Below are 14,976 nucleotides of genomic sequence, written 5' to 3'. Positions count from 1 at the left end.
TGTGTGATTATTGTACAGAGTTAGAGTACCTTAGACTTTGTTGTGGCGAGAATGACGAGAAATTTTTGACCCACAACACACGAGAAAAATTTGGTGATCTTGTAAAATGCAGAGCTTAGGGTAGCGTTCTCCTAAGGTCGCCAGTGCCCTTCCTTCCTTCCTTCCTTCCTTCTCCCCTCCCCCCTTACCACCTCCGTTCCCTCTCCCCTCCGTTATTACAGTACACTTCTTACCTTCTCCTTCCTCTTCTCATCTCTACCTCCCACCTTTCTTTCCTCTTCCCTCCCACTCCTCTCTTTCATTACACTTCTTACCCTCTCCTTCCTCACCTCTTCCTCCTCACCACCCTACCCACACCACACTTCCTCTTCCCTCCCTCCCCTCACCCCCTCCCAGCCCCCCACCCACACCGCCCCTCCCTCCTCTCTGTACCAACAATGGGTCGACAATCAGTAGCGGTTTCCGTGGGGGTGAAACAATCATCTGATGAACTACAACTAATGTAGACGAAGAGAGAGAGAGAGAGAGAGAGAGAGAGAGAGAGAGAGAGAGAGACCACAGACTAAATTTCAACCTTCCAGAGACCATGCTTCACCTGGTCCAGTTTCCAGCGTTGGTGATGGCTTTAACACTACCCTGGATAGCCTCTGGACAGAATGGGAAGAGTCTATGTGGCCTCAATGGGTGCCAGGCCATCGACCTCTCCAAACGCTACACTGACCTCTCCATGGCCAAGATGATGAGGACCATTAAACCAGAGGCGTTGGAGGAGGTCTTTCAGAACATGGCCAAACTGGAGATATTGGTCCGGCAGGTAGAGGACCTCCAGAGAGACGTTATGAGCCTCTTCCAGCCAGGTGAGTCTAGTGTTTCAGAGGTCAGGTGAGTCTAGTGTTTCAGAGGTCAGGTGAGTCTAGTGTTCCAGAGGTCAGGTGAGTATAGTGTTCCAGAGGTCAGGTGAGTCTAGTGTTCCAGAGGTCAGGTGAGTCTAGTGTTCCAGAGGTCAGGTGAGTCTAGTGTTCCAGAGGTCAGGTGAGTCTAGTGTTGCAGAGGTCAGGTGAGTCTAGTGTTTCAGAGGTCAGGTGAGTCTAGTGTTCCAGAGGTCAGGTGAGTCTAGTGTTCCAGAGGTCAGGTGAGTCTAGTGTTCCAGAGGTCAGGTGAGTATAGTGTTCCAGAGGTCAGGTGAGTCTAGTGTTCCAGAGGTCAGATGAGTCTAGTGTTCCAGAGGTCAGGTGAGTCTATGATGGTTAGGTTAGGTTAGATTAAGTTAGGTTAGTCCACCCTTTGAGTTGATATAATCTCTCTCTCTCTCTCTCTCTCTCTCTCTCTCTCTCTCACACCCCTTGTTTCTCTCACCCTCTCCTCCTCCTCAGTGTGGCCCGTCAACCCTGGCCCTCAGAGGTGGTCCATGTGTGCAGAAGGGCCGTGTTCCTGTACCCTGGAGACTAGGTTCGTCTCGTGTTGGCGACTGGAGCTTCTCTACCATGTACCACGTAAACAACAGATACCAGTAGACACCAGGAGCCTGTGAGTACCTGGGAGAGAGAGAGAGAGAGAGAGAGAGAGAGAGAGAGAGAGAGAGAGAGAGAGAGAGAGAGAGAGAGAGAGAGAGTCAATATGCATATAGTTTAACGAGTCTGATGTTGGATATATTTACAAGAAGAGTATGATGTGTATAATGAATATGCTGAATATAATGAGTATGATGAATATGCTGAGTATAATGAGTATGATGAATATGCTGAGTATAATGAGTATGATGAATATGCTGAGTATAATGAGTATGATGAATATGCTGAGTATACTTTCAGGGACCTTGGGATGAATCGTCTAAAGTTTCTACATAAGGATTCGTTTAACAGCCTGACGGAGCTAGTGGAGCTGTAAGTCTTAACCCTGTATGTATGTATGTATGTACCTGTATATAGTAGTAGTAGTAGAAGTAACAGTAGTAACAATAGTAACAGTAGTAGCAATAGTAACAGTAGTAGTATTAACTATTTACCATCCCGTTTAACAGAGACCTGAACGACAATCAACTAGAGTTACTGCCCAACAGTCTCTTCTACGACCTGGAGAACCTGAGGCACCTGTAAGTACCTACTGTCCTGTCACTGTCCACTTGGAATAGTTGATGTGGCTCACTATCTATCTAACTAACTGTCTGTGTGTCTGTCTATATCTGTCTAGCGCCATATATTATAAAGACTGTGGCCATATATAGTGACTGTGGCCATATATAGTGACTGTGGCCACGTAGTAACTGTGGCCATATATAGTGATTGTTGCCATATATAGTGACTGTGGCCATATATAGTGAATGTTGCCATATATAGTAACTGTGGCCATATATAGTGATTTTGGCTTTATTTAGTAACTGTGGCCATATAGTGACTGTGGCCACGTAGTAACTGTGGCCATATATCAACTCATATTATTGTGTGTTAACAGGAAGCTCCAAAAGAATCGACTGTTGTACCTCACTTCTGATATCTTCCAGGATGCCCGTTCACTGAGGACCATGTGAGTACTGTGAGTGAGTGTGAGTACTGTGTGTGTGTGTGTGAGTGAGTGAGTGAGTGAGTGAGTGTGTGTGAGTATGTATTTGTTCATATAATACCTCATTATCTAACACTAACACTTCCTCCCTCACCCTCACCCTCCACCATTCCTCCCTCACCCTCCACCATTCTCCCCCCCCCACAGCGACTTGTCATTCAACGTTTTAGAAGGCCTGCCTGAGCCTGTATTCAAGAAGCTGTACAACTTATACCTACTTAACCTGGCCACCAACGCCATCACACACCTAAAGGAGGAAATATTCTTTGATCTGGAGAGCTTGGAAGACCTCGATCTATCTGAGAATAAACTCCAGGTATGTTCTAATAAGGTAATATTGGGACATACAGTGGTAATATTGGGACATACAGTAGTAATATTGGAACATGCAGTGGTAATATTGGGACATACAGTGGTAATATTGGGACATACAGTGGTAGTTTGTGATGTACAGTGGTAATATTGGGACATACAGTAGTAATATTGGGACATGCAGTGGTAATATTGGGACATAGTGTTAAAATTGATTAGACTATGCTAGTGGTACAGTCAGCTAGTGGTACAGACAACTGGTGGTACAGTCAGTTAGTGGTACAGTCAGCTAGCGGTACAGTCAGCTAGTGGTACAGTCAGCTAGTAGTACAGTCAGTTAGTGGTACAGTCAGTCAGCTAGTGGTACAGACAACTGGTGGTACAGTCAGTTAGTGGTACAGTCAGCTAGCGGTACAGTCAGCTAGTGGTACAGTCAGCTAGTGGTACAGACAACTGGTGGTACAGTCAGCTAGCGGTACAGTCAGCTAGCGGTACAGTCAGCTAGTGGTACAGTCAGCTAGTAGTACAGTCAGTTAGTGGTACAGTCAGCTAGTAGTACAGTCAGCTAGTGGTACAGTCAGCTAGCGGTACAGTCAGCTAGTGGTACAGTCAGCTAGTGGTACAGTCAGTTAGTGGTACAGACAACTGGTGGTACAGTCAGCTAGTGGTACATTACAGATACTCTTGTTGTGGTTACAGGAGTTGCCTCAGCTGGTCTTTTACAAACTCAAGAGTCTTAAGCTCCTCAAGATGAATCACAATGAGTTAACTCGCCTCCCTTACGGCGTCTTCAGCAACCTCTTCAACCTCAAAGAACTTTACATGCACAACAACTACGTAAGTCACGAGACTGACCAAAACACTCTCTCCTACGACCCTCCTAGCTCTTAGATCTGACCACAAAAGAACTCTTGTATAAAATGACATCAATGCTTACCAGTTTCTCCTCCTCCTCCTCCCCGCAGATAGAGTCACTGCCTACGGGTGTGTTCCGGGACCTGCACAACTTGACATTCCTGGAGATCACCAGTAATCGCATCGTTCAAGTCAACTACAAGGACTTCCTCAGCATGGGCAACCTTCGTTCTCTCTTCCTGGGACAAAATCTCATCTCCCATATACAAAACAAGACCTTTGTCGGTGTGTGGCGATTCTCTCTCTTCTGTTATTATTATTACTTCTTACTTCAATAGTCTGGACCTGCGTGTTTTGCGACTATCCACTCCCAACCCCCTCATTTGAGGTTACAAGACAGGAACTTTACTGTACACCTGTCCCGGGTTTTGGGATGTAGTTCATTCGGGCCCCCACACCTCGACAAGGTAACGCAGGTCTGGGTACTAGTGTACCCTGTGAGGGATGATTATTATTATTATTATTATCATTTCCTGTCATCATCATCATCATCATTATTATTTCATCTTTTTCATTATAAATATCACTTTTCTCCTCAATATCATCATTATTTCCTTATTATCGTCATCATTATCAACCTATCATCCTTCTCATCATCATGATCTTTACTCCCAGGTACACCTAAGTTGGAGAAGCTTTACCTCTTCTCCAATAAGATAGAGTCTGTAGAGCTGGCAGCATTCTCTGGCCTCAACAGCTTGTCTTGGCTCCTCATGAACAACAACTTACTGCGGCAGCTTCCTCGAGCTATCTTCCGCCGCACACCAAGTTTACGGAGACTGTGAGTGAGAGAGAGAGAGAGAGAGAGAGAGAGATTTTATTGTGTACGTGCATAACTGAATAACAAATTAACTCGCCTCTGAACAAGTTAACTTTACTATTAGCTATTAGTTAACTTACTGTGAACAAGGTAACATCTGACCAATGTTATGTCAAGTCATTATTTTGGGGTAATGTTAATGTATAAGATAAATATTGATAATTAGGAATAGATTATATCCTTTACTATTTATTTCTCTTTTCTCTCTCTCAATCTTCCTTGTATTCCCTCCCTCCTATTATTATTTTTTTATTTTTTTTTATTTTTTTTATTTATTTTTTATTGGGCACCCACCTACATCCTGTGTAAGGAGAAGCACAGAAGCACTTACAGCGCCCATCTGGTAAGCATGCTAAGTTCATGCTTGCCTTTATGTCTCATGAGTGAAGGGCGTAGAAGCCTGAAGGGTCATAAGTTTTTTGTCAAGGGTGTAGAAGCCTGATGAGTCATTGGTTTTTGTCAGCAAGTTATTGGAAGCTCCAACAACTTTCCCTGAATACGAATTCGCAACTTTTGATTTACAACAGGTACCTACTTTACTGCTTGGTGTACAGGGACCAAGGGGGGGGCTAGGAAGTGTGTCCAAACAACTTTCCACCGGCCCAGGAATCGAACCCGTGACATCTCACTTGCGAGGCAAGAGCGGTACCCCTCTACCACCGGCGTCCCTCCTCCTTCCTATTCTTTCTTCTTCACCCCTCCTCTTTTCTTCCTACCCCCCTCTGTTACTCCTTCTCACCATATCTTCCTCCTTGCCTCCCTCTCATCCTCATATTCTCCTTCCCTACTAATCTCCCTCCCTCCCTCCTACAGTCAGATTGATAGCAACAAGTTTATGAAGCTACCTGAAGGATTACTGGACGAACTGAAGCGAGTGGAACAAGTGAAGCTTTCCATGAATCCCTGGCATTGTGACTGCTTCATCCTCTACCTCACAGGGTAAGTAGATGAAGCCTTATCTACCCAATGGAATAAATAGATTAAGCCTTATCTACCCAATGGTTACATAATAACTATCATCACACAGGTGGCTCCATCGTAACCCTGACAAGATCTGGGACCGTCAGCCCAAGTGCCGTGGACCTGGCGACTTAGGAGGGAAGCCGGTGATAGAGATGACCTTCAACAGTGTGTGTGATGGTCAGTGGGCGTCCATGACCAAGATCCAGGGCCGAGTGTGAGGCAGTGTGAGGAAGTTGTGTTATAGTATTGTGTTTATAGAATGTTTACCATTTTAACTCTTGGTACTGTACACTTATTTCTACTTTGTAATCTGAGGTGCAGTGGTATATATATGAGTGGTGAGTCACATATCATCATTACTAGTGAATGTACCCACCATCAACATAATCTAACCCCAAAATTAACCTAACCTAACCTTAAAATCTAACTAATCACTCATAACAAAACCTGTAAAAAATAATAAGTCAGTTTTGGCTTCTGTCTTTAGTCTGACACCAAGATACAGATAAATAAAGACAATAATATAACAAAAATCATCTTCAAATATTACCTAAAGCAGCTGATCAGACCTTCAATATAAACACACATTATAATCATTCTAACAAAGGACAAAAAGAATACAAAGACCATTATTTCGACTTGTGTTTTCTTCTTTATTACGTACCTAGAAAAATAGCAGCAATATTACAAGTTCTTTATCTTTTCACCTTTAGATAAAGCCTGTGAAAATTCTATCACTAACAATCAACAACGTTCTCTCGCTTATCTAAAAGAGAATGTACAATTCACAAGTATGTGGAAAAGTAAGCAAAAAGTTATGTAAGAATATTAAAATAGCGATCAACAGTCTGTACGAATGAAACACTTCAGGGGAAACTACTTCAGGTGTAGACGTCTAGCAGTTCAAATCATTAACCCTTTTACTATGGGGATGCCACTTCAGATGATTTATTTAGCTAGAGTGGACCCCATATACAAAGGGATAAAAGTCAACAAACTCTAAGGGTACATAATTAAATAACCCACTTCTATTTGATGACTGATATTAACTGCTGGTATTCTAAATTTTTCTTTTAATAAATGGAAATACTTTTATATGACTCAAAACTCTTGTCTAGTCCAAACACCTTCCCTAAATCCAAGACATCTGATTCACTCAATGCCAAGATCATACTATTTCATGAGTGTAATGTGACAGGTCTTTGGCAACTCCCCTTTAGCTACAGAAACTCCGGTAACTATTGACAATAAACCACAACAATAAATGTCCTTAATAGTTGTCCAGATTAAGAAGCTTTTTTTTCTTTTAACTCAGACAGATAGTTTTAATGATCTTCAGTAGTGTAAAACAATAACTTACTTCTATTGTGTGCAAACATGGAGAGCAAATGTTTCCTATTTGTCTGGAACAATCACAATCCCTGTTGAAATCCCTAAAAGCTACTAGAGACTGTACTGTACTGTAAATTAAAACAGCCTCTTTCTCTGGTATGTGTTCCATCCTGTATGTTACAAGTTGCCTACATATAGTAAACCATATTCAAGAAAATCACCGTCACAATTGATGTCTCTTTTGTGATTATTTATATTCCTTTTAAAATATTCACATCCACAAAGTTTGAAGGATTTTTCCTAACAGAGTACAGTACAGGGTGTAAATGGTAGAGGCTCTCTTTGTACACACACAAGCCCATGTACTCCCCAGACTGCCAAGATAACTGCCACATGTGAGGCACAGAATTAATACAGTAGACTCTTGATTACAGACACAGTATCTATATTTCAATACTTGTTAATTATCCAGTCATTGGCATCCCAGCACTGTAAGCTATGATAACCCAAAACTGACTGTCTGACACATGTCCCACCACGCACCTCAGAATGGACCAAATTTGTGTGTGACGCCCTGAGAGGTGTTACAAACCGAGTGTCAATGTAGCCAATCAGCTTCAAGATGAGATGTGGCAGGGTGTGTATTTCTCCTAAGCATGAAGCATCTCAGGCTAACATACTCTTTTACAACATGTACATTTTAAGAGATGTTGAACTGTAAAAATAAGTTTCATTAAAAAATATAAAATTTTTAGTGAATTATCATATATACAAATCAAACCCACTGATATCAGGACTATCCAAATGTAACCTCAGTGTGGCTTGTGTGCCTACATGAGTCTGGTCACTATTTAACCAAGACCTGAGCTTTGCTCACTGGCTTCCTCTTCAGATAAGAGAACTAGAGACAAGCTAATGTAGGGAATAGCTGCAGATGTATGAAATCACAGCTCCTATTACAGTCTGTTTGTGACCTGACACCTGCAGTAACATGAAATTTGTCAAGGTCAGTTTGAGGTTGTGCCCACAAGACCAATGGATCTAAAGTGCTTGGTTAATGTGTTTGTATGCCACCATGGTAACTCTTCATCCCATTTAGGGATAAATATACATCTCCAAATGAGGAAATGCATGATACCTTATTTCAGACAGACAGACAAATTTATTTGGCTCCCTCTCAAACAAATGTATAGTATAATGCTAAATAAACTGCTTTTTAATGTTGATGTTGGCGACACATACGCTATCTGGTGGCGAGGCTGTTGCAGCATTGAGCTTTAAACTGAACAATGATAAGGGAATGTACAGTATTGGCTTTAGCTTCTCGTTATCGACTACTCTGCCACATCCCAAGCACTGAAAAATATAGAAGTACTTCCCTCGCACCATGAAGCAAATTAGTTGATTTGGAAGACATAAGACATTTTGCAAAAGTTTAATCTACATATGAAGATTTGTATTTATGTTTCTTGTGTTTACATGAGGTCATTATCCACAGGTCTGTCCTCAGTCACAGGGTGTCAGTGATACAGAAGTACAGTATCAAGCATGCCTCTCACAACTGTGTCCTAGGTTTGACCCGGGGTTATATGTGAGAAGAGTATTGTTCAATGTAACTTGTGGTGTGACGGTGAGCATGCTCGCCTCACAACCAACTAACCCAAGAAAGAGTGAAACTATGAGCAAGTTTCTCTACGTTAAATGCCTCCGTGTACCCAGTAGTAATTGGGAACGTGGATATTTTTAATTTGTGGATTGTGTTCCGAGGTAACAGTTAGCCATTTGTCCAGTCTTCTCGAGTTATTCCTTGACACTTTGTGAATACAATTTAGGGTGTGAGTGTTGTGTTGACAATATCTTCTACATCTTACACAAATTCACATCCAGGTGGTTCTATGGCCAGGCAGCCAGTCTTGAACATAAGGGGCAACCATTCTTATATAAACCCAATACAGTATCACAGGTTTTTTCCTCTGGTTTCCTCCTGTACCAACAGTGAAGCCTTAAGGAGACCAAGTTAATGGTGACTGGTAAACCTATCCTGTATATACTAAAAATATTTATACATACACAATCAAGAGTCTAATGTGAAAGCAAATATATTTTTTTATTAATACATATTACCGTACTATATTTGTCCCACTTTGGAACTGATACACAAATTCTATATTTCACTATCAATATACATAATCAAAAACTTACCACCATAATATTACAAAATGAGATGAAATATTACAAAAGAGAAACTAGGACACAAAATATTATGAGAGAATAGAGGCAACAGTAACTACCATTTCTTTAGTTTAAATTGCATGAAATTAATTGTCCTGATAGAGTACAGAAAATCTATGACCAGATGGCTAGATCCTACAGTACCAACCCAGACTAGTGGGGCAGAGGGAATCATAACAGCATTCTATGGAGTAGTGAATTTGTGCAGTGAATTTATTTTTCCCTACAAGGTAAAGCGGATACATCGCATCCCTCTAAGATACAATATACTGTATACTTCTCAGTGTAAATAGATAACAACTTGTAACAATGCAAGATTCATTAGATGGTTTATCCAACATGAACTTTGAAAAGAATTATTATATCAAACTCCCCAATTAATTCTTTGATATCATTATTAAAATACTAAATTCTTCTTCCCCCAAAACATACCAAAAAGGTTCCATCCATAACAATAATAAAAGAAATTAATAATAATTGTAATAAATAGGCAATATATATTTTTTTTCTTTAAGTAAATCATTGACCCACAGTCACCTAATTACCATCATAAGAATCAGTTATAATACACCACCAATATTTCTCATCAGTTATAATAATACACCACCAATATTCCTCACAAAGTTCAGAAGATTCATATACTGTACTATGAAACATGTAAAAATACTATCATCTAAAAACATACATCCCCCCCCCACACACACACACACACACACACACACACACTCATATCAACATCAAAGTTTAATGTTTATATACAAATCTACCATAATGTAAAATAATTATGATCCCTACACAGCTTTGGTCGACACTAAACACCATTACCCCAGACTCAGCATCGTATGTCTGTCCTACTCTGCAACACGGCTCTAAAAGCTTCCGTCAACAACAACAACCGTGTTTACTATGAGGAGAGGATAACAAGACCGTGAAACCTACATATAACGAACTTCCATTGCTATATAGTTCATTAGATGGGGGTTTCACATCTAACGGACTTCCATCGCTATATAGTTAGTTAGAAGGGGGTTTCACATCTAACGGACCCTCGATATAACAAACTTCCATCTCTATATAGTTTGTTAGATGGGGGTTTCACATCTAACGGACCCTCGATATAACGGACTTCCATCTCTATATAGTTCGTTAGATGGGAGTTTCACATCTAACGGACCCTCGATATAACGGACTTTCCTCTCCAAAAGTCCGCTAAATAAAGGTTTCACTGTACTCAATATACTGGATACTAAGGCAAGTGAACCTTATACTATTAACAGCTTTATGCACAAGTTCACTCCAGACTTCAATATGTGAATTAACTCTTAAAATATGACGTGAGGTAATGAAGGTAACCACAAATATTACTGTTAAAACAAGATTGATTCAATTTTGTTTCGTTTCAGTTTGTTTCATTTCGTTTCGTTTCATCACTAGACATGTTAACACAATCAAGACCATTCTAAAAAAGTTCAAAAGTTCTTTTCTCATTCTATACATAACCTACTACTACTGGGTAATGATATAAGCAATTCTTCAAGGTTTTTTTTTCCCTGTACAATATTACCATATAAAGATAACTCCGCATAATGTAACTGAGCTGCCATAGTTTCACCATTCTTGGCAGGTACTGTATGTTACTCCAATACTGTATAATGTACTTGGGAAATAAACAATATAAATCTTTTTTTGTTGTTAAAGTTATGGGGGTCAAGGCGGGTCTCTACTAACACTCTCGTAAGGTCTGATGCATCCTATATACACTTATCTCCCTTCCCTGGTGCAGGTTGATCCCTACGGTAACTTGGTAAACACAGATCAACAGAAACACCGAATATAATAGACGTACAAGAGGAATGTGTCGGTGAAGCTCAACACTTGTAGAAATCTATTTGGCACACTTTCTGGCGGGTACAAAATGTGCAGAGTTTATTGACCATACGTGGGAAAACTACGGTGAATGTATTACGTTAATTTACTACACAAGTTGACCTACTGTGGTAATGTGAAAACCACTCTAGTATGTTAGCTAGTTACTACTCAGGAATATATTTAGTCCTGTCTGGTGGTCATGTGGGATCCAATTCACCTCAACATCACAGAGAAAGAAGGAAGGTAAAGATCAACGCTCTATTTAAAACCAAGATTCAGGGTTCTCCAACTCTACACTGTATTATAAATTATGGTAATAAAGCTAATGCCCTACTGTTGACAGATCTTAGGTGTTCTATTGTTTCTATTGAGTATTTGACTACCTGTATTCACAGTTTCAAAGAGTATATATTCTGGTGTGTAACTATGATGCAAGAATCAATTCGGCAGTTGGTACTGCGTTAAACAATCACTCTGTGGACTTCAAAAAACAGTAATGGGTGTAGTGCACTGTACATGGTCTAGTGTATATTAGAATGTAATTATGATACTGTCGCCCGTCATCATGGAACTCCTGAGTGACATTTGAAACCTAATTATTTTATAATTAGAATAAAGTTGTGAGATTTAAGACTAGAGAGTACAAAAGTTAGTGTAGTGGTCACATGTGTGTCTTGTAATATGGGATGAATTCAGCCAAATTAATGGAGAGAACTGATAAAAGCAATAGGGGAGCTGGTTACACTTTAGAAATAGACTATAAAAGGTGATCTGAGTGGAAGGTTTGGGGGGAGAGTGAAGTAAGGTTCCTGAATATATAACAAGAGAATATATCAACTGTGAGCAATAACAGGTATAAAAAACACTTATGATGAAGACAGAAGAGTTCAGTCAGGTTAGCTCGAATAGGGTTGAATTAAAAGTGGTACATTCACTAAAACAATCAGGGTATATTCATTAAAATTGGCAGTGGGAAAGGAGTTAGAAATAACATATAAACAGGAGGAGAATTTTAAGATGCTCTGTGATTCTCAAACGAAAGGAAAACAGTTCTCCAAGAAATTTAAAATAAACTAACGTGAAGAAGTGTTCCTCTCAACTCTTCCTGAGGGATGAGTTTGAAGAATTTAAAAAAATTGTGTTTGGTGAAAATTTGGCTCATTTTCCTTCTCTAAACATGAATGGGAAAATAAAGAATTTTCTACACTTCTTGTGGATAACAGTGGTGCTTTTCCATCCCACATAACTTCAGACACAGATTTATATCCACAAATGTATGTACATAATTACACATGTACACATTTTGTTTTGTTTGGCTAAAACAACAAACTAAGTTGCCTAAGTCACCCATGGACATAGCATTTTGCAGAAAGTATTTTTTTCCTTAATGTACAGTACAATATACTTGCTGTGGTGACCCTCATATATCTGTTGTTATTCCCCAGTTGAGTCTAAGGCAATGAATTTCTCTTATATTAAACAAAATATTCCAAGAGGTGCTCGTGCACGTTCAACGGCTAAAGGTGAACAATATGTGCGGAAGATTCCTCGTGTGCTCTCCTGTGTTTGAAGCTGGGACACTAGATGATGATGATATATACATAAATAGTCGCCTAACACTACTATCACTTCTAGAACTTGAATTACTATCTGTGAACATAGTGGTTAACCCAACATAATAAGACAAGTCCGGCAGACATTCATAAACAATGGAATGTTCTTATGAAATTGGTCCGCTGAACACAGGTATACCCTAATTTACATTAACTCTACAGTATTTACACATATTTAATCACACAATAATATATAACATAACCTTCATTTATATAATTTTTTTCACTTTCAAGAAACTTTTTATTTTATATTTACATTTTCTGTAGTGGAAAATATATAGTTACCCATTACAGCTAAAGAGAATGATCAGTATATGTGTTCCAAGTAGTCTGAGTGGTCGGTGAGAGCAGTCATAACAAAATGGTTTACAGCCAATTATATCTTTCAAATCCAGCTCCACATTTTGACACAACTCTCCAGCAATTTATTACATTTACCAAGTGATCTACCCTAACAAGAGATGAAAAGAGAGTGACCAACAAGAGAAAAGAGGAGCAACAGTTCCCCTAGAGGCAAGAGACCCTGCTAGCTCCTCACTTTACATGTTAAGTTGGTAGGTGATGGAGGCTGACAAGAAAAGATGACAGACATACTTGTGTTGCAATGTGTCCCTCTAAAATGTGCTGGAGAATTTTGGTTTGTATTTTGAGGAATGTATGTCTGCATTAAATTTAAAATTATATACTTTTCAGGAATGTAGGTATAACTGTATAATAAACTTTAGCTCAGTAACTTCCACTGATTCAAACGACTTTCTTTTTCAAAAATTTCTTTAATCAAAACATTTGGTTGTTGTTATCACTACAACAACAACATTCTATGATGTTCTGTACTGTACTGTAAGGCTTGATACTGTACCATAACCTTACTCTACTAGTCACTCACTCGCACCATAATTAACACACAGTCTAAGCTCCTCCCACCTTCAGGACACTGCGGCCCACATTTAGTAAAATATAATTTCCACAAATCAAATTCTAATAGTAAAATTTAAATACATACATAAATAAAAGCACTAATATTAAATTCATAATAGATCTGTTTTAAAAGATAAATAAATCTCAACTCCAACATAAACCACAGGGCATTTGGCATCAATAATATATAATACCTACTGACATAATATAATCAATGAAATGTAGTAATATCTGTCAATGGATGAACTATTTTATTTGTGTATCACCGGCTTATGTAGTTATCCAGAATAAATTTTATTCCTGCATGACACGACGCTTTTTCCAGGACAATAAATGTTTTAACTTTCCCCAAACCTGCTTGGTAACGTTGTCTTCTCTTCACCTTTATAAAGAAGCTACAGGAGGCCCCCAAGTTAGGAATGGTTATGTTCTTGGACCCTGTCAATATGTTAGTAACTGAGGATCGTGTTAATTTCACCATAAAATATAAATAAAACTATTCCTTACCTGTAAAATCATAAAAGATATCACCCAGTCCCTTAAACTGTTCTGCCCATTTTAAATCACCTTGACCCCTGAAGATGGTTTGCTCATAGAAATGGATGGTGCTCGGAGGATTGCTACTCTGATGAACCTTGTGGAGTTTGGGTCCTGCTTCTGCCAAACCTCCAGCCATGAATCTCTTGGGTTCAATTTCCTCGTCAGTGTCGTCTTCTACAATTATCTGAGCTTCAATTTAGGATGGAATGTCATCTTGATATGTTTAACTTAGTCTGAATGGTAAGGCTCTGATGCTTCATGGGCTTTGGGTCAACACTTCCACTATTATGTTTCCAGGTCATGGTGAGGGCTGATAAAAATGAGCAATAGGAACAAGTACGTACCGAGAGACACACATACAAAACGGCGAAGACCGACGGATTGTGTTATTGTTGCCGGGATTCGGAATTGCTAAGTGCGTGGTGGAGGTGTACCGGTGAGTAAAGAAGTCGAGCTGGAGTTTTATAATGAATATAACGGGGACCACATTAACAACTTCAGGCATTAGTCACTTGGATATTCATAACTCTAAGACCTCCTGTACCCTGATTAGGATATTAGCTTCACTTACGATAACTTTTTGTATGTACTGCAACATCTACGTTTGTATAATGGTAAAGTTAACAAGACTGATATCCATTTTTATCCAGTGCCGCTTACAATAATATTCCTTATTAAATATATGTATGTTAACAATGGGAGGGACACAAACAGCTCCAATTCATAAAGGGATCTTGGAGCCATATGTACCAGAAGGTGGGCGGTACTGTTGAGGGAACATGGCCAGGTGAATGGCAGAAAAGGCATACTTCCGAGACCCAATGTTCTTCTGACAATTTTCCAATCTTGTCCCTTCACTGGAAAATAAGAATCACAATAGAGTCACATCACAAATAAGTAAAA

The 14,976-nt window shown here is 39.5% G+C and overlaps 2 protein-coding genes across 2 annotated transcripts in view; one reads left to right on the top strand and one right to left on the bottom strand.

Moving 5' to 3' along the window:
* LOC121863037 (carboxypeptidase N subunit 2-like) overlaps window positions 1-6,205 on the top strand; it is a 62,956-nt gene extending 56,751 nt beyond the window's left edge. Inside the window, exons 2-12 of the mRNA XM_042361496.1 lie at window positions 582-857; window positions 1,374-1,527; window positions 1,812-1,883; window positions 2,021-2,092; window positions 2,452-2,523; window positions 2,707-2,875; window positions 3,571-3,708; window positions 3,837-4,011; window positions 4,402-4,567; window positions 5,420-5,545; window positions 5,634-6,205. Coding sequence (XP_042217430.1) covers window positions 587-857; window positions 1,374-1,527; window positions 1,812-1,883; window positions 2,021-2,092; window positions 2,452-2,523; window positions 2,707-2,875; window positions 3,571-3,708; window positions 3,837-4,011; window positions 4,402-4,567; window positions 5,420-5,545; window positions 5,634-5,787 — 1,569 coding nt within the window. The 5' untranslated portion in view covers window positions 582-586 and the 3' untranslated portion in view covers window positions 5,788-6,205. The remainder of the gene's footprint in view (window positions 1-581; window positions 858-1,373; window positions 1,528-1,811; window positions 1,884-2,020; window positions 2,093-2,451; window positions 2,524-2,706; window positions 2,876-3,570; window positions 3,709-3,836; window positions 4,012-4,401; window positions 4,568-5,419; window positions 5,546-5,633) is intronic.
* The window catches only part of LOC121863098 (inositol polyphosphate-4-phosphatase type I A-like), a 93,753-nt gene continuing 84,974 nt past the window's right edge, over window positions 6,198-14,976 (bottom strand). Inside the window, exon 24 of the mRNA XM_042361596.1 lies at window positions 6,198-14,930. Within this exon, the coding sequence (XP_042217530.1) occupies window positions 14,795-14,930 (136 nt within the window). The 3' untranslated portion in view covers window positions 6,198-14,794. The remainder of the gene's footprint in view (window positions 14,931-14,976) is intronic.

The sequence above is a fragment of the Homarus americanus genome, unplaced genomic scaffold (genome assembly GCF_018991925.1).
Source record: "Homarus americanus isolate GMGI-L3 unplaced genomic scaffold, GMGI_Hamer_2.0 scaffold54679, whole genome shotgun sequence".
Lineage (NCBI taxonomy): Eukaryota > Metazoa > Arthropoda > Malacostraca > Decapoda > Nephropidae > Homarus > Homarus americanus.
This window is presented reverse-complemented; position numbering and strand designations above follow the sequence as displayed.